Source organism: Ranitomeya imitator, chromosome 2, assembly GCF_032444005.1.
Source record: "Ranitomeya imitator isolate aRanImi1 chromosome 2, aRanImi1.pri, whole genome shotgun sequence".
Taxonomy (NCBI): Eukaryota; Metazoa; Chordata; class Amphibia; order Anura; family Dendrobatidae; genus Ranitomeya; species Ranitomeya imitator.
Genome location: NC_091283.1, coordinates 484490938 through 484516877, shown reverse-complemented (window position 1 = coordinate 484516877; position 25940 = coordinate 484490938). Strand labels below are relative to the sequence as shown.

General features: G+C 43.5%; 1 protein-coding gene across 1 annotated transcript in view; it reads left to right on the top strand.

The window, feature by feature from the left end:
* Nucleotides 1-22217, top strand: part of NMT1 (N-myristoyltransferase 1) — a 28013-nt gene extending 5796 nt beyond the window's left edge. The window contains exons 2-12 of the mRNA XM_069751380.1: nucleotides 1446-1533; nucleotides 2316-2460; nucleotides 2557-2675; nucleotides 16756-16847; nucleotides 16935-17051; nucleotides 19313-19483; nucleotides 20734-20842; nucleotides 21078-21248; nucleotides 21329-21496; nucleotides 21602-21739; nucleotides 21847-22217. Coding sequence (XP_069607481.1) covers nucleotides 1446-1533; nucleotides 2316-2460; nucleotides 2557-2675; nucleotides 16756-16847; nucleotides 16935-17051; nucleotides 19313-19483; nucleotides 20734-20842; nucleotides 21078-21248; nucleotides 21329-21496; nucleotides 21602-21739; nucleotides 21847-21867 — 1339 coding nt within the window. The 3' untranslated portion in view covers nucleotides 21868-22217. The remainder of the gene's footprint in view (nucleotides 1-1445; nucleotides 1534-2315; nucleotides 2461-2556; nucleotides 2676-16755; nucleotides 16848-16934; nucleotides 17052-19312; nucleotides 19484-20733; nucleotides 20843-21077; nucleotides 21249-21328; nucleotides 21497-21601; nucleotides 21740-21846) is intronic.
* The last annotated feature ends 3723 nt before the right edge of the window (nucleotides 22218-25940 follow it).

Genomic DNA, 25940 nt, shown 5'->3' with positions numbered 1-25940 from the left:
CACACAAAAAGTTGCTACACGCATGTTGCCACACAAAACTCATCTCACAAAAGTCGCTACATGCATGTCGCCACACACAACTCAACACACACAACTTGACAAACGAAACTCGCCCTAAAACACACACAAGTCTGGTATTAGCCTTCAAAAATAAAAATCTGATTTAATAAGCAGACAAACTACAAGAGCAACAAATGTATCATATAGGAAATACAGCAGCTGTCAGTCACATGACCTGTCTATTATGTGTATGTGTGAGCTAATATATACTGCCAGGGGGAGGGCTTCCTGTTGGCTGGGGATTTATCAGGCTGCCAATTTATCTTACAAATACTGAGGTAAAAATACTGAGCAAATAACGTGTTAACGAGGTCTAATACAGGAGATCACACAGGTATATACTATATACAGGGGAGATGACACACAGATATATACTATATACAGGAGAGATGACACACGTATATACTATATAGAGGAGGAGATGACATACAGGTACATACTATATACAGGAGGAGATGCCATACAGGTATATACTATATACAGGAGGAGATGACACACAGGTATATACTATATACAGGAGCAGATGACCTACAGGTATATACTATATACAGGAGGAGATGACATACAGGTATATGCTATATATAGAAGATGACATGCAGGTATATACAGGAGGAGATGACACACAGATATATGCTATATACAGGGGAGATGACACACAGGTATATACTATATACAGGAGGAGATGACATACAGGTATATACTATATATAGAAGGAGATGACATTCAGGTATATACTATATATAGGGGAGATGACACACAGCAGGTATATACTATATACAGGGGAGATGACATTCAGGTATATACTATATATAGGGGAGATGACACAGCAGGTATATACTATATACAGGAGATGACATACAGAGGTATACTATATATAAGGGAGATGACAAACATGTATATACTGAAGTGATGAGGTGAAAATGAGAGGTGTGAGGTGAAAATGAAAGGTGTGAGTGCAAAATGAGAGGAGTGAGGAAAAATAGTGGAGTGATCAGAAAATGACAGATGTGAGGTTGAAATGACAAGTGTTAGGGGGGAATGAGAGGAGTGAGGGGGAAAATGAGAGATGTGATGGGGAAAATGAAAGATGTGATTGGGAAAATGAGAGGCGTGATGGGAAAATAAGAGAAGTGAGGTGCTATAACTAACCACAGATATTTACTATGCCCAGGCAACGCCGGGCTCTTCAGCTAGTATATATATATATATATATATATATATATATATTATATATTTCTGTTATTAATGCCCTTGATAGATGTACATAGATACGGTAGATGTAGTAAGGGCATGAAGAACAGCTGCCTAGCTATTAAGTGCATATGTTCAGTGAATTAAACATCAAATGTTTGTGATTAATTTCTTTTTTCATTGTTATCTTCTAGGGAGGGCGATGACACTGGAGTCAAGAAAAAGAAGAAACAGAAACGCAAGAAAGATAAGGGAGGAGATAAGTTGGATGCTGATGCTCCGGTGAGAATATTGGGATTATATTTTCCTGTGTCTTGGTTTCAACCATGTAGATCTGTGTTACAGTAGTTGTCCCCTTTATGCGGAAGATTAATTTTCCTCCCATGAGTACTGGTGCTTCCGTTGCTATTATTGGTGTAAAATATATCTTTTTGACCTACTGATATCTAGTATATAAAGAGCCAACTCTTTACAGTTGCAGTGCTGGGGAGTGACGTCGGTGTCAATTTCTGTGGACTTCTAAAATATATAATAAATTGGGTACAGTAGTACAATGCAGGATGTGCTGTAAATGTTTTCATAATAATTTGGGAAATTTCTGAAATGTCCTATAAATGTCTGTTCTGTTCCTGATCTAAGGATCTCGGCTTTTAGTTGTGATGAATCTGTGCTGCTCTTTATGGACATGCTCTGTAGTGACCAGTGCCGTGGAGTCGGAGTCAGGAGTGGGGGAAATTGAGGAGTCGGAGGTTTGGATTACCGACTCCACAGCCCTGGTTTTCGGCAGTGCTGTAAGGTGCAAAATTAAGGGAAGACTGATGAAAGTCTCTAGTCTATTGCAAATGGGTGAAAATGCAAACAAGAATAGATTTCCCCATGTATTAATATGCCCATAGCCCCTTCAGATAAGCAGAGGACAGGACCTCTGGTGCCACCTGTTGCTGTATGGATGTTTTCAGCTACCTGCTTCAAGTTAGTGTTGGGCTTCATTTTGTTAACTTGTTTTAAACAGTTTTTGTATGTTTTTTTTTTTTTTTTTTTTTTAATTCTAACTTTATATTAAGGTGACCACTCTTCCTGCTGAGAAGATCCAAGAGATCCAAAAGGCCATTGAGTTATTTTCTGTGGGTCAGGGGCCAGCCAAAACCATGGAAGAGGCTAGCAAAAGAAGCTACCAGTTTTGGGACACACAACCTGTACCCAAGCTAGGTGAGAAACCTGAATGATCCCTCTAGGACTCGCGTGCATTCTACATCTTGGGTCCGCTCTCCTCTAACTATTTTGTAATGGTCATGTTTTCCACAGGAGACGTGGTGAGTTCACATGGCCCCATTGAGCCAGACAAAGACCACATCCGCCAGGAGCCATACAGTCTTCCACATGGTTTCACCTGGGACGCTCTAGATTTAGGTGATAGGGCAGTGGTAAGTACATCTGCTATTATTTATCTGCACCGTCTCCACCCCAGCTGCATAAAGGTGGGTCTACACCACCCAACTAGCAGCCTTAAACAACCATATATAGGTAAAATTTTACCCAATGACTATAGTTTGGTCTTTTTATGCAAGCGGACCGCAGACGATACGCACTGTAATTGATCGTTCAGTGCGTATAGGCTGCCATTGTTTTCGACAGCGAGAGTCCTGACTATGCACTAACAAGATTGATTATCTTTTGTGTTGCACAAATGATAATTTCACCCAATGAACAAGCGTTTTAGTTTTTCTTTCATCGGATGATCAGCAACTTGTTTAGACTGATGATTACCACTTGATACTCTTGCTTTGTAAATGGCTGTTAAACAACCACGAATCCACCTTCTCTTACTAGCCTGTTTTAGACAGGCCGACTGCACCTCCGTTTGCATAGAATGATCGTTAATATGATGGTTCTGTGCACATAGAACATTGTTATTGTCTGAACATGTCCTATTTACACAAGACAATGTGCTGCCGGGAACGAGGATTTTTAAACAAGCTTAAAAATACTGTCACCCAACCAACAAGCGTTTTGCTCGCTTGTCGGGTGATTGCTGCTTATTTACATGCTGATAATCGGGATAGAGTGGGTGATTATCGGCAAATATAAATGCCTAGTTATTACAAGTGAACCAGCCGGACAGACTAAACTAGCGGAAAAAATGTTAAACCGAATCAGCTACAACGTACCCCTATATCCACACGTAGGCTACTACTGAGTTACCATCGCACCAGGGAACCGCTGCAGGCAGTCATCACAGCTTGGTACTTCTCTGAAGCCCAACCCGTCAATTACAATATATATTGCAGTATATACAGTTAGGTCCATATATATTTGGACAGAGACAACATTTTTCTAATTTTCATTATAGACATTACCGTAATGAATTTTAAACAAAACAATTCAAATACAATTGAAGTTTAGACTTTCAGCTTTCATTTGAGGGTATCCACATTAAAATTGGATGAAGGGTTTAGGAGTTTCAGCTCATTAGCATGTGCCACCCTGTTTTTAACCCCTTAAGCCCCGAGGGTGGTTTGCACGTTAATGACCGGGCCAATTTTTACAATTCTGACCACTGTCCCTTTATGAGGTTATAACTCTGGAACGCTTCAACGGATCTTGGCGATTCTGACATTGTTTTCTCGTGACATATTGTACTTCATTTTAGTAGTAACATTTATTCGATATAACTTGCGTTTATTTGTGAAAAAAACGGAAATTTGGCGAAAATTTTGAAAATTTCGCAATTTTCCAACTTTAAATTTTTATGCCCTTAAATCACAGAGATATGTCACGCAAAATACTTAATAAGTAACATTTCCCACATGTCTCCTTTACATCAGCACAATTTTGGAACCAAAATTTTTTTTTGTTAGGGAGTTATAAGGGTTCAAAGTTGACCAGCAATTTCTCATTTTTACAACACCATTTTTTTTTAGGGACCACATCTCATTTGATGTCATTTTGAGGGGTCTATATGATAGAAAATACCCAAGTGTGACACCATTCTAAAAACTGCACCCCTCAAGGTGCTCAAAACCACATTCAAGAAGTTTATTAACCCTTCAGGGGTTTCACAGGAATTTTTGGAATGTTTAAATAAAAATGAATATTTAACTTTTTTTCACACAAAATTTATTTCAGCTCCAATTTGTTTTATTTTACCAAGGGTAACAGGATAAAATGGATGCCAAACATTGTTGTACAATCTGTACTGAGTACGCTGATACCCCATATGTGGGGGTAAACCACTGTTTGGGCGCATGGCAGAGCTCGGAAGGGAAGGAGCGCCATTTGACTTTTAAATGCAAAATTGACAGGAATTGAGATGGGACACCATGTTGCGTTTGGAGAGCCACTGATGTGCCTAAACATTGAAACCCCCCACAAGTGACACCATTTTGGAAAGTAGACACCCTAAGGAACTTATCTAGATGTGTGGTGACCACTTTGACCCACCAATTGCTTCACAGAAGTTTATAATGCAGAGCCGTAAAAATAAAAAATCATATTTTTTCACAAAAATGATCTTTTCGCCCCCAATTTTTTATTTTCCCAAGAGTAAGAGAAGAAATTGAACCTCAAAAATTGTTGGCCAATTTGTCCTGAGTACGCTGATACCCCGTATATGGGTGTAAACCATTGTTTGGGCGTATGGCAGAGCTCGGAAGGGAAGGAGCGCCATTTTACTTTTCAATGCAAAATTGACTGGAATTGAGATGGGATGCCATGTTGCGTTTGGAGAGCCCCTGATGTGCCTAAACATTGGAACCCCTCACAAGTGACACCATTTTGAAAAGTAGACCCCTTAAGGAACTTATCTAGATGTGTGGTGAGCACTTTGACCCAACAAGTGCTTCACAGAAGTTTATAATGCAGAGCCGTAAAAATAAAAAATCTTATTTTTTCACAAAAATGATCTTTTCGCCCCCAATTTTTTATTTTCCCAAGGGTAAGAGAAGAAATTAGACCACAAAAATTGTTGTGCAATTTGTCCTGAGTGCGACGATACCCCATATGTGGGGGTAAACCACTTTTTGGGTGCATAGCAGAGCTCGGAAGGGAAGGAGCGCCATTTGACTTTTCAATGCAAAATTGACTGGAATTAAGATGGGACGCCATGTTGGTTTGGAGAGCCCCTGATGTGCCTAAACATTAAAAACCCCCACAAGTGACACCATTTTGGAAACTAGACCCTCTAAGGAACTTATCTAGATGTGTTTTGAGAGCTTTGAACCCCCAAGTGTTTCACTACAGTTTATAACGCAGAGCTGTTAAAATAAATTTATTTTTTTTTCGCAAAAATTTTTTAGCCCCCAGTTTTGTATTTTCACAAGGGTAACATAATAAATTGGACCCCAAAAGTTGTTGTTCAATTTGTCCTGAGTACGCTGATACCCCATATGTGGGGGGGAACCACTGTTTGGGCTCATGGCAGAGCTCGGAAGGGAAGGAGCGCCATTTGGAATGCAGACTTAGATGGATTGGTCTGCAGGCGTCACGTTGCATTTGCAGAGCCCCTGATGTACCCAAACAGTAGAAACCACCCACAAGTGACCCCATATTGGAAACTAGACCTCCCATGGAACTTATCTAGATGTGTTGTGAAAACTTTGAACCCCCAAGTGTTTCACTACAGTTTACAACGCAGAGCCGTGAAAATAAAAATCCTTTTTTTTCCCACAAAAATGATTTTTAGCCCCCCAAATTTTTATTTTCCCAAGGATAACAAGAGAACTTGGACCCAAAAAGTTGTTGTCCAATTTGTCTCGAGTACGCTGATACCCCATATGTTGGGGTAAACCCCTGTTTGGGCGCACGGGAGAGCTCGGAAGTGAAGGAGCACTGTTTTACTTTTTCAATGCAGAATTGGCTGGAATTGAGATCGGACGCCATGTCGCGTTTGGAGAGCCCCTGATGTGTCTAAACAGTGGAAACCCCCCAATTATAAATGAAACCCTAATCCAAACGCACCACTAACCCTAATCCCAACTGTAACCCTAACCACACACCTAACCCAGACACACCCCTAATTCTAATCCCAACCCTAATCCCAACCGTAAATGTAATCCAAACCCTAACCCTAGCCCCAACCCTAGCCCTAACCCTAACCCTAACCGGAAAATGGAAATAAATACATTTTTTTTAATTTTATTATTTTTCCCTAAGGCTAGGTTCACATTGCGTTAGGGAAATCCGTTTAGCACTAGCGGATTGCGCTAACACAATGTCTTTTTAGGTGTCGTGTTTAGTGGTCGCGTTAACGTCCCCGCTCTGGAAGATCGGGGATCGGACCTCGGGCGCGCCGCGGACGCTGCAAGCAGCGTCTGAGGCGCGCCACAAAAGAATGGCACCTTGCTAGCGCGAGCCGAAAATGGCACGCTCTAGCGATGCGCTACACCTGAAAATCACATTGCTGTCAATGGTTGTGCTAACGGACCCGTTGCACGGCGTTAATTGTGACATTTTCGCCGTGCAACGCTGTCCGTTAGCGTTAACCCATTAACGCAATGTGAACCTAGCCTAACTAAGGGGGTGATGAAGGGGGGTTTGATTTACTTTTATAGCGAGTTTTTTAGCGGATTTTTATGATTGGCAGCCGTCACACACTAAAAGACGCTTTTTATAGCAAAAAAGTTTTTGCGTCTCCACATTTTGAGACCTATAATTTTTCCATATTTTGGTCCACAGAGTCATGTGAGGTCTTGTTTTTTGCGGGACGAGTTGACGTTTTTATCGGTTACATTTTCGGACACGTGACAGTTTTTGATCGCTTTTTATTCCGATTTTTTTGTGAGGCAGAATGACCAAAAACCAGCTATTCATGAATTTCTTTTGGGGGAGGCGTTTATACCGTTCCGCGTTTGGTAAAATTGATGAAGCAGTTTTATTCTTCGGGTCAGTACGATTACAGCGACACCTCATTTATATCATTTTTTTTATGTTTTGGCGCTTTTATACGATAAAAGCTATTTTATAGAAAAAATAATTATTTTGGCATCGCTTTATTCAGAGGACTATAACTTTTTTATTTTTTTGGTTATGATGCTATATGGTGGCTCGTTTTTTGCGGGACAAGATGACGTTTTCAGAGGTAACATGGTTATTTATATCCGTCTTTTTGATCGCGTGTTATTCCACTCTTTGTTCAGCGTTATGATAATAAAGCGTTGTTTTTTGGCTCGTTTTTTTTTTTTTTTTCTTACGGTGTTCACTGAAGGGGTTAACTAGTGGGCCAGTTTTATAGGTCGGGTCGTTACGGACGCGGCGATACTAAATATGTGTACTTTTATTGTTTTTTTGTTTTTTTTTATGTAAAGAAATGTATTTATGGGAATAATATTTTTTTTTTTTCTGCTTTATTTAGGAATTTTTTTTTTATTTTTTTTTTTTACAAGTGTGGAAATTTTTTTTTTTACTTTTTCACTTTGTCCCAGGGGGGGACATCACAGATCACCGATCTGACAGTGTGCACAGCACTCTGTTAGATCGGTGATCTAACATACAGCCGGGCAGGATTAGAGCTGCAGCTGCAGCCTGATCCTGACCCGGAAGTGCTCCCTGCAGGACCCGGATGCAGCCCGGCGGCCATTTTGGATCCGGGGACTGCAGGGAGAAGACGCTCGGTACACGGTGAGCACATCACCGTGTACCGATCGTCTCAGGGAAGCCCGCAGGGAGCCCCCTCCCTGCGCGATGCTTCCCTGCACCGCCGGCACACCGCGATCATCTTTGATCGCGGTGTGCCGGGGGTTAATGTGCCGGGAGCGGTCCGTGACCGCTCCTGGCACATAGTGCCGGATGTCAGCTGCGATAGGCAGCTGACACCCGGCCGCGATCGGCCGCGCTCCCCCCGTGAGCGCGGCCGATCGCATATGACGTACTATCCCGTCCATGGGAATTAAGTCCCAGGTCACCTGGACGGGATAGTACGTCATATGGGATTAAGGGGTTAAAGGGACCAAAAGTAATTGGACAGATTCAATAATTTTAAATAAAATGTTCATTTTTAGTACTTGGTTGAAAACCCTTTGTAGGCAATGACTTCCTGAAGTGTTGAACTCATGGACATCACCAGATGCTGTGTTTCCTCCTTTTTGATGCTCTGTCAGGCCTTCACTGTGGTGGTTTTCAGTTGCTTTTTGTTTGTGGGCCTTTCTGTCTGAAGTTTAGTCTTTAACAAGTGAAATGCATGCTCAATTGGGTTGAGGTCAGGTGACTGACTTGGCCATTCAAGAATATTCCACTTCTTTGCTTTAATAAACTCCTGGGTTGCTTTGGCTTTATGTTTTGGGTCATTGTCCATCTGTAGTATGAAACGACGACCAATCAGTTTTGCTGCATTTGGCTGGATCTGAGTACACAGTATGGCTCTGAAGACCTCAGAATTCATTCGGCTGCTTCTGTTCTGTGTCACATCATCAATAAACACTAGTGACCCAGTGCCACTGGCAGCCATGCATGCCCAAGCCATCACACTGCCGCCGCCGTGTTTTACAGATGATGTGGTATGCATTGGATCATGAGCTGTACCACGCCTTCACCATGCTTTTCTCTTTCTATCATTCTGGTAGAGGTTGATCTTGGTTTCATCTGTCCAAAGAATGTTCTTCCAGAACTGTGTTGGCTTTTTTAGATTTTTTTTTTTAGCAAAGTCCAGTCTAGCCTTTTTATTCTTGATGCTTATGAGTGGCTTGCACCGTTCAGTGAACCCTCTGTATTTACTTTCATGCAGTCTTCTCATTATGGTAGATTTGGATATTGATACGCCGACCTCCTGGAGAGTGTTGTTCACTTGGTTGGCTGTTGTGAAGGGGTTTCTCTTCACCATGGAGATTATTCTGCGATCTTCCACCACTGTTGTCTTCCATGGGCGCCCAGGTCTTTTTGCATTGATGAGTTCACCAGTGCTTTCTTTCATTCTCAGGATGTACCAAACTGTAGATTTTGCCACTCCTAATATTGTAGCAATTTCTCAGATGGGTTTTTTTCTGTTTTCGCAGCTTAAGGATGGCTTGTTTCACCTGCATGGAGAGCTCCTTTGACCGCATGTTTTCTTCACAGCAAAACCTTCCAAATGCAAGCACCACACCCCAAATCAACGCCAGGCCTTTTATCTGCTTAACTGAGAATGACATAACGAAGGGATTGCCCACAACTGTCCATGAAATAGCCTTGGAGTCAATTGTCCAATTACTTTTGGTCCCTTTAAAAACAGGGTGGCACATGTTAAGGAGCTGAAACTCCTAAACCCTTCATCCAATTTTAATGTGGATACCCTCAAATGAAAGCTGAAAGTCTGAATTTCAACTGTATCTAAACTGTTTTGTTTAAAATTAATTGTGGTAATGTCTATAACCAAAATTAGAAAAATGTTGTCTCTGTCCAAATATATAGGGACCTAACTGTAAAGCAAGCCATGAAAGGGTCACAGGTTCAAGTCCCCTAGGGGGACTAAAAAATAACAAATTTAGAACATGTAAAAAATCCAATCAACCCCCTTTCCTAGTTTCAAAATAAACATATTTACGATCTCTCCTTTTGTAAAAAAATCTATCAAAATATAAAATTCCCTTACTTTACAACTTACGATAAAATAACATTGTAACCTAGTTATTAAGGTTGAAGGAAGACTTTAAGTCATCTAGTTCAACCCATAGCCTAACCTAATATGCCCTAACATGTTGATCCAGAGGAAGGCAAAAAAAACCCATGTGGCAAAGATTAAGCTCCACATTGGGAAAAAAAATTCCTTCCCGACTCCACATACGGCTATCAGACTAGTTCCCTGGATCAACGCCCTATCAAGGAATCTAGTGTATATACCCTGTAACATTATACGTTTCAAGAAAGGTATCCAGTCCCCTCTTAAATTTAAGTAATGAATCACTCATTACAACATCATACGGCAGAGAGTTCCATAGTCTCACTGCTCTTACAGTAAAGAACCCGCGTCTTTTATTATGCTTAAACCTTCTTTCCTCCAGACGTAGAGGATGCCCCCTTGTCCCTGTCTCAGGTCTATGATTAAAAAGATCATCAGAAAGGTCTTTGTACTGTCCCCTTATATATTTATACATTAACATAAGATCACCCCTTAGTCTTCGTTTTTCCAAACTAAATAGCCCCAAGTGTAATAACCTATCTTGGTATTGCAGACCCCCCAGTCCTCTAATAACCTTGGTCGCTCTTCTCTGCACCCGCTCTAGTTCAGCTATGTCTTTCTTATACACCGGAGACCAGAACTGTGCACAGTATTCTAAGTGTGGTCGAACTAGTGACTTGTATAGAGGTAAAATTATATTCTCCTCATGAGCATTCCCCAAGTAACCCCCAACCCTTATATTTGCTATGCGGTCTGGCCTGTTGGTTAGTATTAGGTCTAGCAGTGCCCCCCTTCTTCATGGGTCCTGAACCAGATGTGAAAGGTAGTTGTCTCTCATAGTTGTCAAAAACCGATTACCTTTGCTGGAACTGCAGGTTTCTGTTCCCCAATCTATTTCAGGGTAGTTGAAGTCCCCCAAAATAATGACTTGAGTCGCAGCTTCATCTATTTGCTTTACAAGGATATTCTCCATTGCTTCCATTATTTTAGGAGATTTATAATAAACCCCTATCAGTAATTTATTATTTTTTTCCCCCTCACCTTATCTCCACCCACAGGGATTCTACATTTTCATTAGATTCACCTTTATTATCACGCAGGATGGGTTTTAAGGACGATTTTACATACAGACACACCCCACCCCCTCGCTTATCCGTTCGGTCATTTCTGAACAGACTAAAATGAAGGGAAAAAACACAATACGAGAATAGATGCGGCGACCGAAAACGCCAATCTAAAAAAAAAAATACAACAAAAAGCGATCCAAATATTGTATGTACCAGAAATTGTTACCAATACATACACCAGCTTGAAATGCATAAAAACAAGTCCTCACGTAGCTAAAAAGTTACAAGTCTTAGGAAAACGGCCTTAACCCCTTAGTGACAGAGCCAATTTGGTACTTAATGACCGAGCCAATTTTTGCAATTCTGACCACTGTCACTTTATGAGGTTATAACTCTGGAACGCTTCAACGGATCCCGCTGATTCTGAGATTGTTTTTTCGTGACATATTGTACTTCATGTTAGTGGTAACGTTTCTTCGATATTACTTGCGATTATTTATGAAAAAACGGAAATATGGCGAAAATTTTTAAAATTTTGCAATTTTCAAACTTTGGATTTTTATGCCCTTAAATCAGAGAGATATGTCACGAAAAATAGTTAATAAATAACATTTCCCACATGTCTACTTTACATCAGCACAATTTTGGAAACAAAATTTTTTTTTGTTAGGGAGTTATAAAAGTTAAAAGTTGACCAGCAATTTCTCATTTTTACAACACCATTTTTTTTTAGGGACCACATCACATTTGAAGTCATTTTGAGGGGTCTATATGATAGAAAATAATGAAGTGTGACACCATTCTAAAAACTACACCCCTCAAGGTTCTCAAAACCACATTCAAGAAGTTTATTAACCCTTTACGTGCTTCACAGGAACTGAAACAATGTGGAAGGAAAAAATGAACATTTAACTTTTTTTTGCAAACATTTTAATTCAGAACCATTTTTTTTATTTTCACAAGTGTAAAAACAGAAATGTAACCATAAATTTTGTTATGCAATTTCTCCTGAATACGCCAATACCCCATATGTGGGGGTAAACCACTTTTTGGGCGCACTGCAGAACTTAGAAGTGAAGGAGTTCCGTTTGACTTTTTCAATGCAGAATTGGCTGGAATTGAGATCGGACGCCATGTCACGTTTGGAGAGCCCCTGATGTGCCTAAACAGTGGAAACTCCCCACAAGTGACACCATTTTGGAAACTAGACCCCTTAAGGAACTTATCTAGATGTGTGGTGAGCACTTTGAACCCCCAAGTGCTTCACAGAAGTTTATAACGTAGAGCCGTGAAAATAAAAAATCGCTTTTGTTTACACAAAAATGATCTTTTCGCCCACAAATTCTTATTTTCACAAGGGTAACAGGAGAAATTAGACCACTAAAGTTGTTGTGCAATTTCTCCTGAGTACGTCGATACCCAATATGTGGGGTAAACCACTGTTTGGGCGCACCGCAGAGCTTGGAAGAGAAAGAGTGCCGTTTTACTTTTTCAATGTAGAATTGGCTGGAATTGAGATCGGACGCCATGTCGCGTTTGGAGAGCCCCTGATGTGCCTAAACAGTGGAAACCCCCCACAAGTGACCCCATTTTGGAAACTAGACCCCCCATGGAACTTATCTAGATGTGTGGTGAGAACCTTGAATGCCCAAGTGCTTCACAGAAGTTTATAGTGCAGAGTCGTGAAAATAAAAAATATTTTTTTTTTCCACAAAAAAGATTTTTTAGCCCCCAAGTTTTTTTTCACAAGGGTAACAAGAGAAATTGGACCCCAAAAGTTGTCCAATTTGTCCTGAGTATGCTGGTACCCCATATGTGGGGGTAAACCACTGTTTGGGCGCACGGCAGAGCTCGGAAGGAAGGAGCGCCGTTTTGGAATGCAGACTTTGATAGAATGGTCTGCGGGTATTATGTTGCGTTTGCAGAGCCCCTGATGTACCTAACCAGTAGAAACCCTCCACAAGTGACCCCATTTTGGAAACTAGACCCCCCAAGGAACTTATCTAGATGTGTGGTGAGAACTTTGAATGCCCAAGTGCTTCACAGAAGTTTAGAATGCAGAGTCATAAAAAAAATATATATATATATATTTTTCCACAAAAAAGATTTTGTAGCCCCCAAGTTTTTATTTTCACAAGGGTAACACAAGAGAAATTGGACCCCAGAAGTTGTTGTCCAATTTATCCCGAGTACGCTGATGCCCCATATGTGGGGGTAACCCACTGTTTGGGCGCACGGCAGAGCTCAGAAGGGAGGGAGCACCATTTGACTTTTTGAGCGCAAAATTGGCTGTCGTGTTTGGAGACCCCCTGATGTACCTAAACAGTGGAAACCCCCCAATTCTAGCTCCAACCCTAACCCCAACACACCCCTAACCCTAATCCCAACCTGATCCATAATCCTAATCACTAACCCTAACCATAATCACAACCCTTACCCCAAAACAACCCTAATGCCAACCCTAACCATAACCCTAATCAAAACCCTAAATCCAACACACCCCCTAATCCTAATCTCAACCCTAACCTCAAACCTAACCCTAATCCCAATACACCCCTAACCTTAACCCTAATCCCAAACATAACCCTAATCCCAAGCATAACCCTAATGCCATCCCTAACCCTAATCCAAACCCTAACCCTAATCCCAACTCTAACCCTAACTTTAGCCCTAGCCCTAAGGCTACTTTCACACTCGCGTCGTTTGGCATTCCGTCCCAATCCGTCGTTTTGGACAAGAAACGGATCCTGCAAATGTGCCCGCAGGATGCGTTTTTTGCCCATAGACTTGCATTGCCGACGGATCGTGACGGATGGCCACACGTCACGTCCGTCGTGCACTGGATCAGTTGTGTTTTGGCGGACCGTCGGCACAAAAAAACGTTCAATGACACTTTTTTTATATTTCGCATCCGCCATTTCTGACTGCGCATGCGTGGCTGTAACTCCGCCCCCTCCTCCCCAGGACATAGATTGGGCAGCGGATGCGTTGAAAAACTACAGCCGCTGCCCACGTTGTGCACAATTTTCACAACGTGCGTCGGTATGTCGGGCCGACGCATTGCGACGGCCCCGTACCGACGTAAGTGTGAAAAAAGCCTAACCCTAAATTTAGCCCCAACCCTAGCCCTAACCCTACCCCTATCCCTACCCCTAACCCTACCACGAGCAGAACAATATTGTATCATACAATTATTAGGTTCTGTAGAAGGACGTAAATCTGGGGATTTATTATGATGGAATATAGGCTGAACTGGATGGACAAATGCCTTTTTTCGGCCTTACTAACTATGTTACTATGTTACCCCTAACCCTAGCCCTAACCCTAACCCTACCCCTAACCCTAATTTTAGCCCCAACTGCTGTTCTCCTGCCGGCCGGCAGATGGAGACAGATTGCGGGCGCACTGCGCATGCGCCCGCCATTCTCTTCTGCCGGCGGCCAGGAGGAGCAGCAAGAGGATCCAGGGACACAGGTGAGTATGCTAGGGTCCCCGAATCCCCCTATTTCTCTGTCCTCTGATGTGCGATCACATCAGAGGACAGAGAATTACACTTTCCTTTTTTTTTTTCTTTTTTTTTTTTGCGGTCGCCGGTAAACAGTTAATTACCGGCGATCGCAAAACAGGGGTCGGTAAAACCGACCCCGATCATGCTCTTTGGGGTCTCGGCTACCCCCGGCAGCCGAGACCCCAAAGATTCTCGCGGGGCCGGCCGGCGGGCGCACTGCGCATGCGCCCGCCATTTTGAAGATGGCGGCGCCCACCGGGAGACACGAGGAGCATCGGGGGAGATAGGTGAGTATTGGGGGGCCACCTGGGACCCCTTTTCTCTGTCCTCCGATGTGCGATCACATCGGAGGACAGAGAAATTAAAAAGAGATCGCGTTTTTTTTTTTTTGCGATCGCCGGTAAACGGTTAATTACCGGCGATCGCAAATGCGGGGTGGGTTGAAAACCCCCCGAATCATGTTCTCTGGGGTCTCGGCTACCCTCGGCAGCCGAGACCCCGGAGAAAATCCGACTCTGGGGGGCGCTATTCACTTTTTCCACAGCGCCGTTAATTAACGGCGCTGTGGTTTAAGTACCCTTAGCGGCCGCCGTTAAAAGGCGTATCGGCGGTCGCTAAGGGGTTAAAGCATATTTTCTCCAGCTCTTCATTGGTGACTGCAGGAAACCCTTGGGTGTGTGTTGCTCCTGTCCTGCATCTGCCTCCTGCCAGACACTAATCTACACTGTTAGCTCTGTGTCATTAAGCAGCGTAGCCTGCTGGGGGGGGACCCATGGTTTCCCTGATTACCCCCCCAATGAAGGCTACAAGAAAGGGATTTTACAGAAAGTCCCCCAAAATTATCTTTTGGTTATTTTTTGTTGTTGTGTGTGTTTGGTATCGCTGTAACTGTACAGAAGTATCATTGCCTCATAAGTTGTGAGGTAGACTATTCCAGATCACCATAATAGTATTCATGCTAAAGAAACCTTGTCCACTATGGAGGTTAAACCTCTTTTTTTGCCTTCTTGTATTTTGAGGGTCTTCTACCTGAACTCAATTTTGACCATATACTTTCTGAGGGTTCCCCGCAAACATCTCTGTCCAAGACTAACTATTATTTTAAATGTTTCTCATAACTATGATCCTTCATGCCCCTTATTGGTTTTGTGGCCCTTCCTTGTACCTTTTCCACCTCCTTTTTGTGATCTGGTGCCCTGTACTGAACTGCATATTGCAGATGGGGTCCTGGTAACTCTTTGGTCAGTGGTAGTATGGCTTCACTGTCCCGCGAGTCCATGCCTCTTTTAATACTAATATCCTTCTGGCCTCATCAGCCGCTGATTGACGATGTATGCTGCTATGTAGGCTGTGATCTAGGAGTACACCCAGATCCTTCTCTACAAGTGACTCTCCTAGTTGTATAGAACATATGGCTCCACATATTGGTAATGCCATGTGCGTTACTTGTACAAGGAACATCCTCCGTTTACTCCATTATACTATATAGCGTATTGTTTTCTGAAGAACCACTATTAATCCCGTCTTCTACATCCTTAATAAATTGAATGATGGCGGACCCATCACTTTACACCACTTATAACCGGAGGCTTTTCAGAGTAGCAGTAGTTCTCCACATTCATCCCACTTGGATTTTTTTCCTGCGTATATTATATATTATTGTAAAATGAATGGCGTTATTGCAAACTACAACTCATCTCGCAAAAAACAAGCCCTCGTGCGGCTGTGTCTGTAGATAGATAAAAATGTTATAGCTTTTGGAAGAAGGGGATGAAATACAAAAGCACAAAAATAAAAAATCACCCTGTCCTTAAAGGGAATCTGTCAGCAGGTTTTCGCTATGTAATCTAAACACAGCAGGAGATGGAGGCTGAAACACAGAATTCAGGGATATGTCACTTGCCAAAGTGTGTGCTGCTGTTTACGAGCTGAAGGATCTATCCCTAAGAGATTAACGTTGCTGGGCTATATTAGTCCGGCAATGTCCCCTCCTGTGATAAGCAGCTCCCTGTCTATGGATTCTATACATACAAATCCTGATGTGGGCGGGGTTAGCTTTCTCAGCTCTGCTTTTATTCTAAATCTAAAAGCTCTGATTGTGTGAGAACGGCTGCACCCAGTAATATAAGTGATACATCGTTGGATTCAGCTTCTCGTTGCCTACATTACATTGCTCCCAGATGAGGTAACAAAACCTGCTGACGGATTCCCTTTAAGGAGTTAACAGCGGCAATAACAATAATTTGAAAATGATTGTCAGCAGTGGTGTAGAGGCAGCACAGGGGGACTATACTATGTGTCCTGTGCACCCATTGTGACTGGTTACTACTTGGCTCCCACAGTTAAAAGAATTGTACACTCTGCTGAATGAGAACTACGTGGAGGATGACGATAACATGTTCCGATTTGACTACTCACCGGAGTTCCTGCTGTGGTGAGTTGTAGTTGTTTCTCTCCTGCATCTTCATCACTATCTCTTCTCCTTATATTGGAAATTATTTGTGTGATTTCTGTCTGGCAGGGCACTGAGACCTCCTGGCTGGCTGCCACAGTGGCATTGTGGAGTGAGAGTTATCTCTAGCAAAAAACTAGTGGGATTTATCAGTGCCATCCCAGCTACCATGAAAATCTATGACCTGTAAGTACTGAGCTTGCGTCGCGCTTCATTCCAGAATGAGAGCTAGTATTACAGGGGTTCTCATGACCTTCAACAATCCCTGTAGGGGTCTATAAGGGGTAACAGTTCTTGTGGAGAGTGAAAAGCTATGCCTGGCATGTCATAGTGAGGAGTCTTATAAGCCAGGCAATGCTCCTCTGGTAAATTAAATATGCAAATTGTCTCATCAGAGAGGAAGAGGACTAGAACTCTAGTGCCAGGTATTGGAAGCAGCGATCTTAAGAGTCAGTATTAACGAGTCTTGCAATACGATCTGGGATAAAAAGCAAAACCAGAATCTCGATTTGCAGACACAGTGCTTCAGGGTATTGCCCCTCATCAGTGCAAAGTATGAGATCTGATTTGGCTAGGTGAGAGGCAAACTTTGGCGTGGCATTAGTCATTTAACAGTAAAGGTACCGTTACACTAAACGATTTACCAACGATCACGACCAGCGATACGACCTGGCCGTGATCGTTGGTAAGTCGTTGTGTGGTCGCTGGGGAGCTGTGACACAGACAGCTCTCTCCAGCGACCAATGATCAGGGGAAAGACTTCGTCATCGTTGAAACTGTCTTCAACGATTCCGAAGTCCCCCTGCAGCACCCGGGTAACCAGGGTAAACATCGGGTTACTAAGTGCAGGGCCGCGCTTAGTAACCCGATATTTACCCTGGTTACCATTGTAAAAAAAAAAAAAAGTACATACTCACATTCTGATGTCTGTCACGTCCCCCGGCGTCCACAGGGTTAAAACTGCTTTCGGCAGGAGCGCTGCTAATGCACGTGCTCCGGCCGAGAGCTTCCCTGCACTGACTGTCAGCGCCAGCAGTAACAGCGGTGACATCACCGCTGTGCTCTGCTTTATGGCCGGCACTGACAGTCAGTGCAGGGAAGCTCTAGCCCGGAGCACGTGCATTAGCAGCACTCCTGCCGAAAGCAGTTTTAACCCTGTGGACGCCGAGGGACGTGACAGACATCATAATGTGAGTGTGTGTACTGTTTTTTTTTTTTTTTTTGTTTGTTTCTTTACTTTTACAATGGTAACCAGGGTAAATATCGGGTTACTAAGCGCGGCCCTGCACTTAGTAACCAGATATTTACCCTGGTTACAAGTGAACACATCGCTGGATCGGCGTCACACTCGCCGATCCAGCGATGACAGCGGGTGATCAGCGACCAAAAAAAGGTCCTGATCATTCCCCAACGACAAACGATCTCCCAGCAGGGGCCTGATCGTTGGTCGCTGTCACACATAACGAGATCGTTAACGGGATCGTTGCTACGTCACAAAAAGCGTGACGTTGCAACGATATCCTTAACGATATCGTTATGTGTGAAGGTACCTTTACCATGATAATTGGATTACCCTGTCTGACCACTGAATTTACTTTCCTGCCATTTATTTTCTGACCATGTCACTTAAGAGGTTAACAACTTGGACAACCCCTTCTTAAATTTCCTCCTGCACAGCACCATCCTAGCAATGCCGACACTCGCGCTGACCAGCCACAGCTTTCAGCATATGTCCGCTCTGCCACAATATTGGTGAGCGGGAGCCCATCAGCCACCACAGATGGGCTGCTGCACTCGCATGACATAATAATGTCACGCCAGCGCTGGGAGACTCTGCTCCTGTATTGCTAGAATGGAACTGGTGCTGAGGGGAGTATGAGCTTTTCTTTTGTTTTCCCTGGAGGACCCTGGCTTTTCAGAAGGGATTGTCAAAGTTGTGGACAAACCTTTTTAAGGATGCCAAATGTGATTTTTTTTTTTTTTTTTATAAAGAAGAAAAGTGCTCCTAGTGCAGGTGGACCATGGGTTGTGTTGTGAAACTTGAGCTGTCACACTCGCCTGTTAGCGTTGTGCAAGCCAGGTAGAACGTTGATGATCACACGAGAAGTCTCCATTGTAGGCTGCATCCGGCCGGCCTAGGGTCTAAGGAATGAGATTGTAATCAGAAAAAGTGTGGTCTGGTGAGCACTGCCACGGAGACGAGGATTTAAAAGGTACTGTGAGTAAAAACGTTATTTGACACATTGCTCGGTTCGGAGCCGATCAGGCTCCTTCATCAGGTATTTGTGAAGTTACTTGCCTTTTGGATCCTCGTCTCCCTGGCAGCACTTGGTAGGCGTATTTTCACAATTACAAACTCGCATGTTATTGAATTACGTTTTATTTATTGTTTTATCGCGTCAAGATCATTAGATTTTATTAAATATTTTCCTTCCATTTCAAACCAGAACCAAGAAAATGGTCGAGATCAATTTCCTTTGTGTTCACAAAAAGTTGCGTTCTAAGAGGGTGGCTCCAGTTCTGATCCGTGAGATCACCCGTCGAGTCCACATGGAGGGGATCTTCCAAGCAGTGTACACAGCAGGGGTGGTTCTACCCAAGCCAGTAGGCACATGCAGGTATGTCTAGTAAGGTTTTCTACTTGGCCACTACAATGTTAAGGGGATGATTAACATTAGAGCCCTACCCATAAAACAGATCACCAATATCAGATCGATAGGAGTCCCAACTCCGACACCCTTACCAGTCAGCTGAGCGATAGCGATTGTGGTGCCCAGAACTGGTACAGCTATGTGTATTGTCTAGACGTAGTACAGAACCCCTTAGTAAAGGACTATTTAGGGCCCATAACGCCACACCATGGTCCCTTTAATTGGGTAATCCCTCAGGTTCTAGGAGTCAGACCTTCATCAATCTGATACTGATGACCTATTCTTCAGATGGTTTTCAAGCATTAATGTCCCAACATGCCAAAACTTAATCTGTGTTCTGCATACAATGGGAGAATCAATTAGGCTACGTTCACACTAGCGTTGTGCGCCGCTGCGTCGGCGACGCACAACGCACCGAAAAACGCGTGCAAACGCACGCAAAAACGCTGCATTTTTCGACGCGTGCGTCGTTTTTTGACGAAAATCTGACGCAAGAAAAATGCAACTTGTTGCGTTTTCTTGGTCCGACGCTAGCGTCAAAAAAGACGCACGTGTCGGAAAACGCAACAAGCAAAAACGCATGCGTCCCCCATGTTAAACATAGGGGCGCATGACGCGTGCGTCGCCCGACGCTAGCGCGACGCACACTAGCCGAACGCTAGTGTGAACGTAGCCTTAGCCATGTTTCTCCCATGAAATTGCATGAATAGATTCACAAACCTCTTCATGTGTTGAACTTGGGATAGGATTTCCCCATGCATTCTGCAGACCAACTGAAGGAAGAGGACATGGCTGTCTCTAAAGGGTTGGTTTGCTATAAGGAGTACACGGCAGCTTGTAAAGGGTTTACTGGAGTCTCTTGCTGCGTACTGTAGAGAGCCAGCAGCAGACAAATATAGAGAAGCCTTAGACCTGTCTATACCACTGCTTCTAAGCACCACCTCATGTCGCTCTATAATGTATAGGTGTGTTTGCATACTGCAGTCTCCCACCATAAAATGGTCTCGCACAGCTGTCAAAATGTGAGACCGTGTAGAGCTTTGACTTCTTCAGTCTTTTTGTTAAAAGGCCAGAGCTTTAATCACTAAATTAATGGGGAAGTGTTTTTATTTCCCTAATTACATCTGGTGCTTTTTTTTTTTTTTTTTTTTTTTTATGAGGATTTTCCAGGAGATGATGGGGCTTCTTTTAATGGGTCTCTGTTCTCTGATCTTCAGGTACTGGCATAGATCGCTAAATCCTCGGAAACTGATAGAGGTCAAATTCTCTCACCTGAGCCGTAACATGACCATGCAGAGGACTATGAAGTTATATCGGCTGCCTGAGGTAAGCAGTGTCTGTCTGAAGAGATCAGTGTAATCGCTATGCACACATGACATCCCACAAATCTTCTTATATCCAATATATAGTACTCCACTATTAATAGGAGCTGCTCATCAGAGAAAATGGGCTACACCCAAATATTCCTGTGTGTCATGAGATTAAGTGAAGCCTTTGGGAGGCCGTAGGACATTGGTTTGCCCGTAATCAATTTTGTATTCTAAATGTTGTTTGTTCAAAGGCTCCTAAAACGGCCGGTCTGAAGCCTATGGAAATCCATCATATCCCAGCCGTTCACAAGCTTCTAACCAGATACCTATCCCAGTTCAATCTGGCTCCAGTTATGGATGAAGAGGAGGTCCAGCACTGGCTGCTTCCACAGGAGAACATCATAGACACCTTCATTGTGGAGGTAAAGTGGACATACTGCACCCATCTCCTGACTGGGTGGGATGCTCACCATCTAATGACCAATGTGATTTCTATCTGTAGACACCAGAAGGAGACATCACTGACATCCTGAGCTTCTACACATTGCCCTCAACCATCATGAATCATCCTACACATAAGAGCCTGAAAGCTGCATACTCCTTTTACAACGTCCACACCAAGGCGCCTCTAGTCGATCTCATGAATGACGCTCTCATATTGGCGAAGTCTGTGAGTTATGGCGGTGTGAAAATGATGCGGGCTTAGGAGGAGGGGAGTCTGTAGTGACCTCTCTAAGCAGAACGTAATGCAGTTCTCATCTCTACTTATTTGCAGAAAGGATTTGATGTTTTCAACGCCCTGGATCTTATGGAGAACAAAACTTTCCTTGAGAAACTGAAATTTGGGATTGGAGATGGGAACCTTCAGTATTACCTGTATAATTGGAAGTGTCCCAGCATGGGCCCTGAGAAGGTACGGTAATATTAACCACAGTGTGTGCACACTATGGGATGCTTGACCTTGTGATGCCATTTCAGCAAGGAAGTTATGATTGAACTTTTTCTGTCTTCCATTCTTAGGTCGGTCTGGTTTTACAGTAATTGGTCTCATCCCTTACATCTGAAGGGAACAGGGTGTATACTGGGCCGCCAGCTGCTCATCATGCCAGAGGTTGGACACCCGAGAGAGCAGCCCCAAGAAGGAGCGCAGGATTTGTGGGCGCCGCTCTTGAGCACATCATGCTGATGTAACGTGGGAGGGAGGCTTCGGGTTCATGGAAGTGCTGTGCAGGCAGCTTCCTCTAGCCTGGCTTTGACTTAAGGATATTTCAGGGTTTTCTCTTCTCCCTTCCCACGGCTGTGAATATACAATTGCGACCACTCTTCCCTTCCTGCTGCCATTCGGATTGAATCGGAGTTGTGGCTGAATATTAAAGTATATATTATATATATCTGTTACTTGATGCTTCCTTTTTTTTGTTATGGTTTTCTTAAGGTTAAAAGTAATCGCTCACATCTGGGGAGAATGGTCCTATTTTTTTACTTACAGGGAAGGTGTCGCAATTTTGTTTTTGTATTAAAAATGATTGTTTATATAAACAATTATTTTTAATACAAAATTATTTTTTTAACTTTAATATCTTTTTTATTATTAATTATTTTTGCAGCCACTGGGCGCCGCCATTTTCCTTTGCAGGAGTGTAAGTGTCCCAGCACAACACTTACACTCTGCAAATACGGCAGCCCTAGGCATAGGAGGCTGCGGTCGGCGTCCGACCCCATACCTATCATTGAGCTGCTCCCTGCTGTGATCTGGCCACGCCCCCTGGGCCGTCTCCACATCACAGCAGAGGCAGGAGATCGGCGCCATCTTTCTTCAGCCCACAGTGTATCTGTGAGCTCCACTGTGACTTGAGAGCTGCGCTGTTATAGGAGGGACAGCTCCATCTGTCTCCCCTTCACACTGTCAGCAGCGGCCATTCCCTGTCCTCTTCTCTGGTGCCCTAGCTCTAATCTCTAGAATTGCTAGACAGGGTGAAGTGCTGCTGTCTGATGTCCTCTTATCGGGAACTGCAGAGAGGTAACAGAGGGGGATGGGGAAGGCTCTGTGCTGCTCCAACCTCTCACTGCAGCTCCTCACAGGACATCAGACCGTGTATCTATCACTATACTGTGCTGAACCGTGTATCTAATCCTATCCTGTGTGATACTGTCTGCTGAGCAGTGTATCTAATCCTATCCTGTGTGATACTGTCTGCTGAGCTGTGTATAATCCTATCCTGTGTGATACTGTCTGCTGAGCTGTGTATAATCCTCTTCTGTGTGATACTGTCTGTTGAGCTGTGTATCTAATCCTCTCCTGTGTGATACTGTCTGCTGAGCCGTGTATCTAATCCTATACTGTGTGATAGTCTGCTGAGCCGTGTATCTAATCCTTTCCTGTGTGATACTGTCTGCTGAGCCGTGTATCTAATCCTCTCCTGTGTGATACTGTCTGCTGAGCCGTCTCATATTTGAAATACAGTTAGAATTCATTATGTGCATATGCACTTCAGTTATTGCGTTCTGACCATAAGCAGTGCTGGCTTCTCCCCTTTTTTTTGCTTTGCATTGGTATGTGGCTGACCACCACTGTTGCTGCGCACGCTGGATTATGTGCGCCATCCTTTGTGTTCACTGTGATTGATAGGCTGCTGTGCACACACACAGCAGCCCTGCCCTGCCTCAGGCTCCAGGTAATTGTGCACCTGTGTCTCATCCTGTCTCACCCTTCAACTTTGGTGCTGGTTTGGCAGTGGAAGCCAGATCTGAAATGTCCGCACTGGACCTGATCGGCCTTTACCTGCGCTTGCCTTTCCTGGCACCAAGGGAGTGATTCTGAAAATGCTCCAGGTACAGTTCGCATGTAATGTGGTCTTTCTATACTCTTTATACATTCAGGAGGCCATAATGGCACAACGTAAATAAAATACGTAGAGTAGGACTGCCCCATTATGAGAATGCCGTGAAGTGGCGGGGTAGCTCAAAGAATTGATCAATTGTTTGCTAAATGTCTCATATTTGAAATACAGTTAGAATTTATTATGTGCATGTGCACTTCAGTTATTGCGTTCTGACCATAAGCAGTGCTGGCTTCTCCCCCTTTTTTTTGCTATCTAATCCTATACTGTGTGATACTGTCTGCTGAGCTGTGTATCTAATCCTATCCTATGTGATACTGTCTGCTGAGCTGTGTATCTAATCCTCTCCTGTGTGATACTGTCTGCTGAGCCGTGTATCTAATCCTCTCCTGTGCGATACTGTCTGCTGAGCCGTGTATCTAATCCTATACTGTGTGATACTGTCTGCTGAGCTGTGTATCTAATCCTATCCTGTGTGATACTGTCTGCTGAGCCGTGTATCTAATCCTCTCCTGTGTGATACTGTCTGCTGAGCCGTGTATCTAATCCTATCCTGTGTGATACTGTCTGCTGAGCCGTGTATCTAATCCTCTCCTGTGTGATACTGTCTGCTGAGCCGTGTATCTAATCCTATCCTATGTGATACTGTCTGCTGAGCTGTGTATCTAATCCTCTCCTGTGTGATACTGTCTGCTGAGCCGTGTATCTAATCCTCTCCTGTGTGATACTGTCTGCTGAGCCGTGTATCTAATCCTCTCCTGTGTGATACTGTCTGCTGAGCCGTGTATCTAATCCTATACTGTGTGATACTGTCTGCTGAGCTGTGTATCTAATCCTATCCTGTCTGATACTGTCTGGTGAACCGTGTATCTAATCCTCTCCTATGCACTCCTCTCCCCCCTGCATATCTTTCCCCATTGCACACACAACTCAATGTGAGCGATAACAAGAGCTGCAAGGGTCATGCTGTATTATGGCATTATGTGAGATCTATATGACGGTATTATGTGATCTGTATGGTGGTATTATGCTTGATCAGTATTGAGCGAATTGTATTGTGTGTGATCTATATGGAGGTATTATGTGAGATTTATGTGGCGGCATTGTGAGAAGTATGTGGTGGTATTGTGTGATCTATATGGCAGTATTATGTGTGATCTATATGGTGGTATTGTGAGAACTGTATGACAGTATTGTGTGATCTATTTGATAGTATTGTGTGTGATCTATAAGGCGGTATTATGTGTGATCTGTATGGCTGTATTATTTGAGAACACTATGGCAGTATTCTCTTCAGAAAGCGGACCCATTCTAGGGTGGTTCTGGTTGAGCAGCTGCACACGGGTCTGGGTTAATAGAGGGGGCAGCATGACCTCCAGTTAGGTGTAGTCAGGGGAAGGCTGGTGAGGCAGCTGAAGAGAGGGGTCTCATTTTTATCGTTACTATATGGCTACATTTCCTCCCAGCGTCACCCTGGACTGCGCCTGTCACCTCGCTTTCACACGTCGCCAGGACAGGATCTGAGGAGGGGAATGGGGTCTTTGCATGTAATGTCTTGATCAGAACAGGCCATCAATCGCAGAAATGTTTCCTGGATTTCTGTGGAGCAGACGGTCCATCCATGTGTATAAAAGACAGCGCTCTATGTACAATCCCTGGCTGCTCCCCGCACCAAACAGGGGGCCCCTATAGACCAGCACACTGCTCTCCTGAAATACTCTGTGCTGCTGTCACCCTGCTCCCTCCACCACACATCTCCCAGAATCCTTGCTGCCTGCCATCCTCGGTGACCTTCTACTTGTCAGTATAACTCTGCAGTCTCCAACAAAATGGCTGCTCACTGGGTTCCTGAATATCATCCTCTAATCCCTTAGCAAACACCCAGGAGGGGAGGAGAAGAGACAACACACACACACACACACACACACACACACACACACACACACACACGTCAGCAGACTCCGCCCATAATTACTGCAGTTCTGTAATGTGAGCTATTTGTACACTAGGTTTTTGTCAAATTTCAGCAGCTGCTCCCCCTAGTGTTTAAAAGTGGAAATTCCAAAACTTTGCAAATTATTTTTCATATTTTACTAAATTATAAACAAATGATATTTTTTAAGAAAATCTAAACATTAATTCTTTACATTTTTTAAACTGCGGTAAAAAAATTTTTTTTTATGGCACCTTCCCTTTAAACGGAGACTGATATGTAAATGTGGTGTAAGGCCGGATTCACACATCTGTGTTTGTCTACGAGGCTTTGGATTTGGG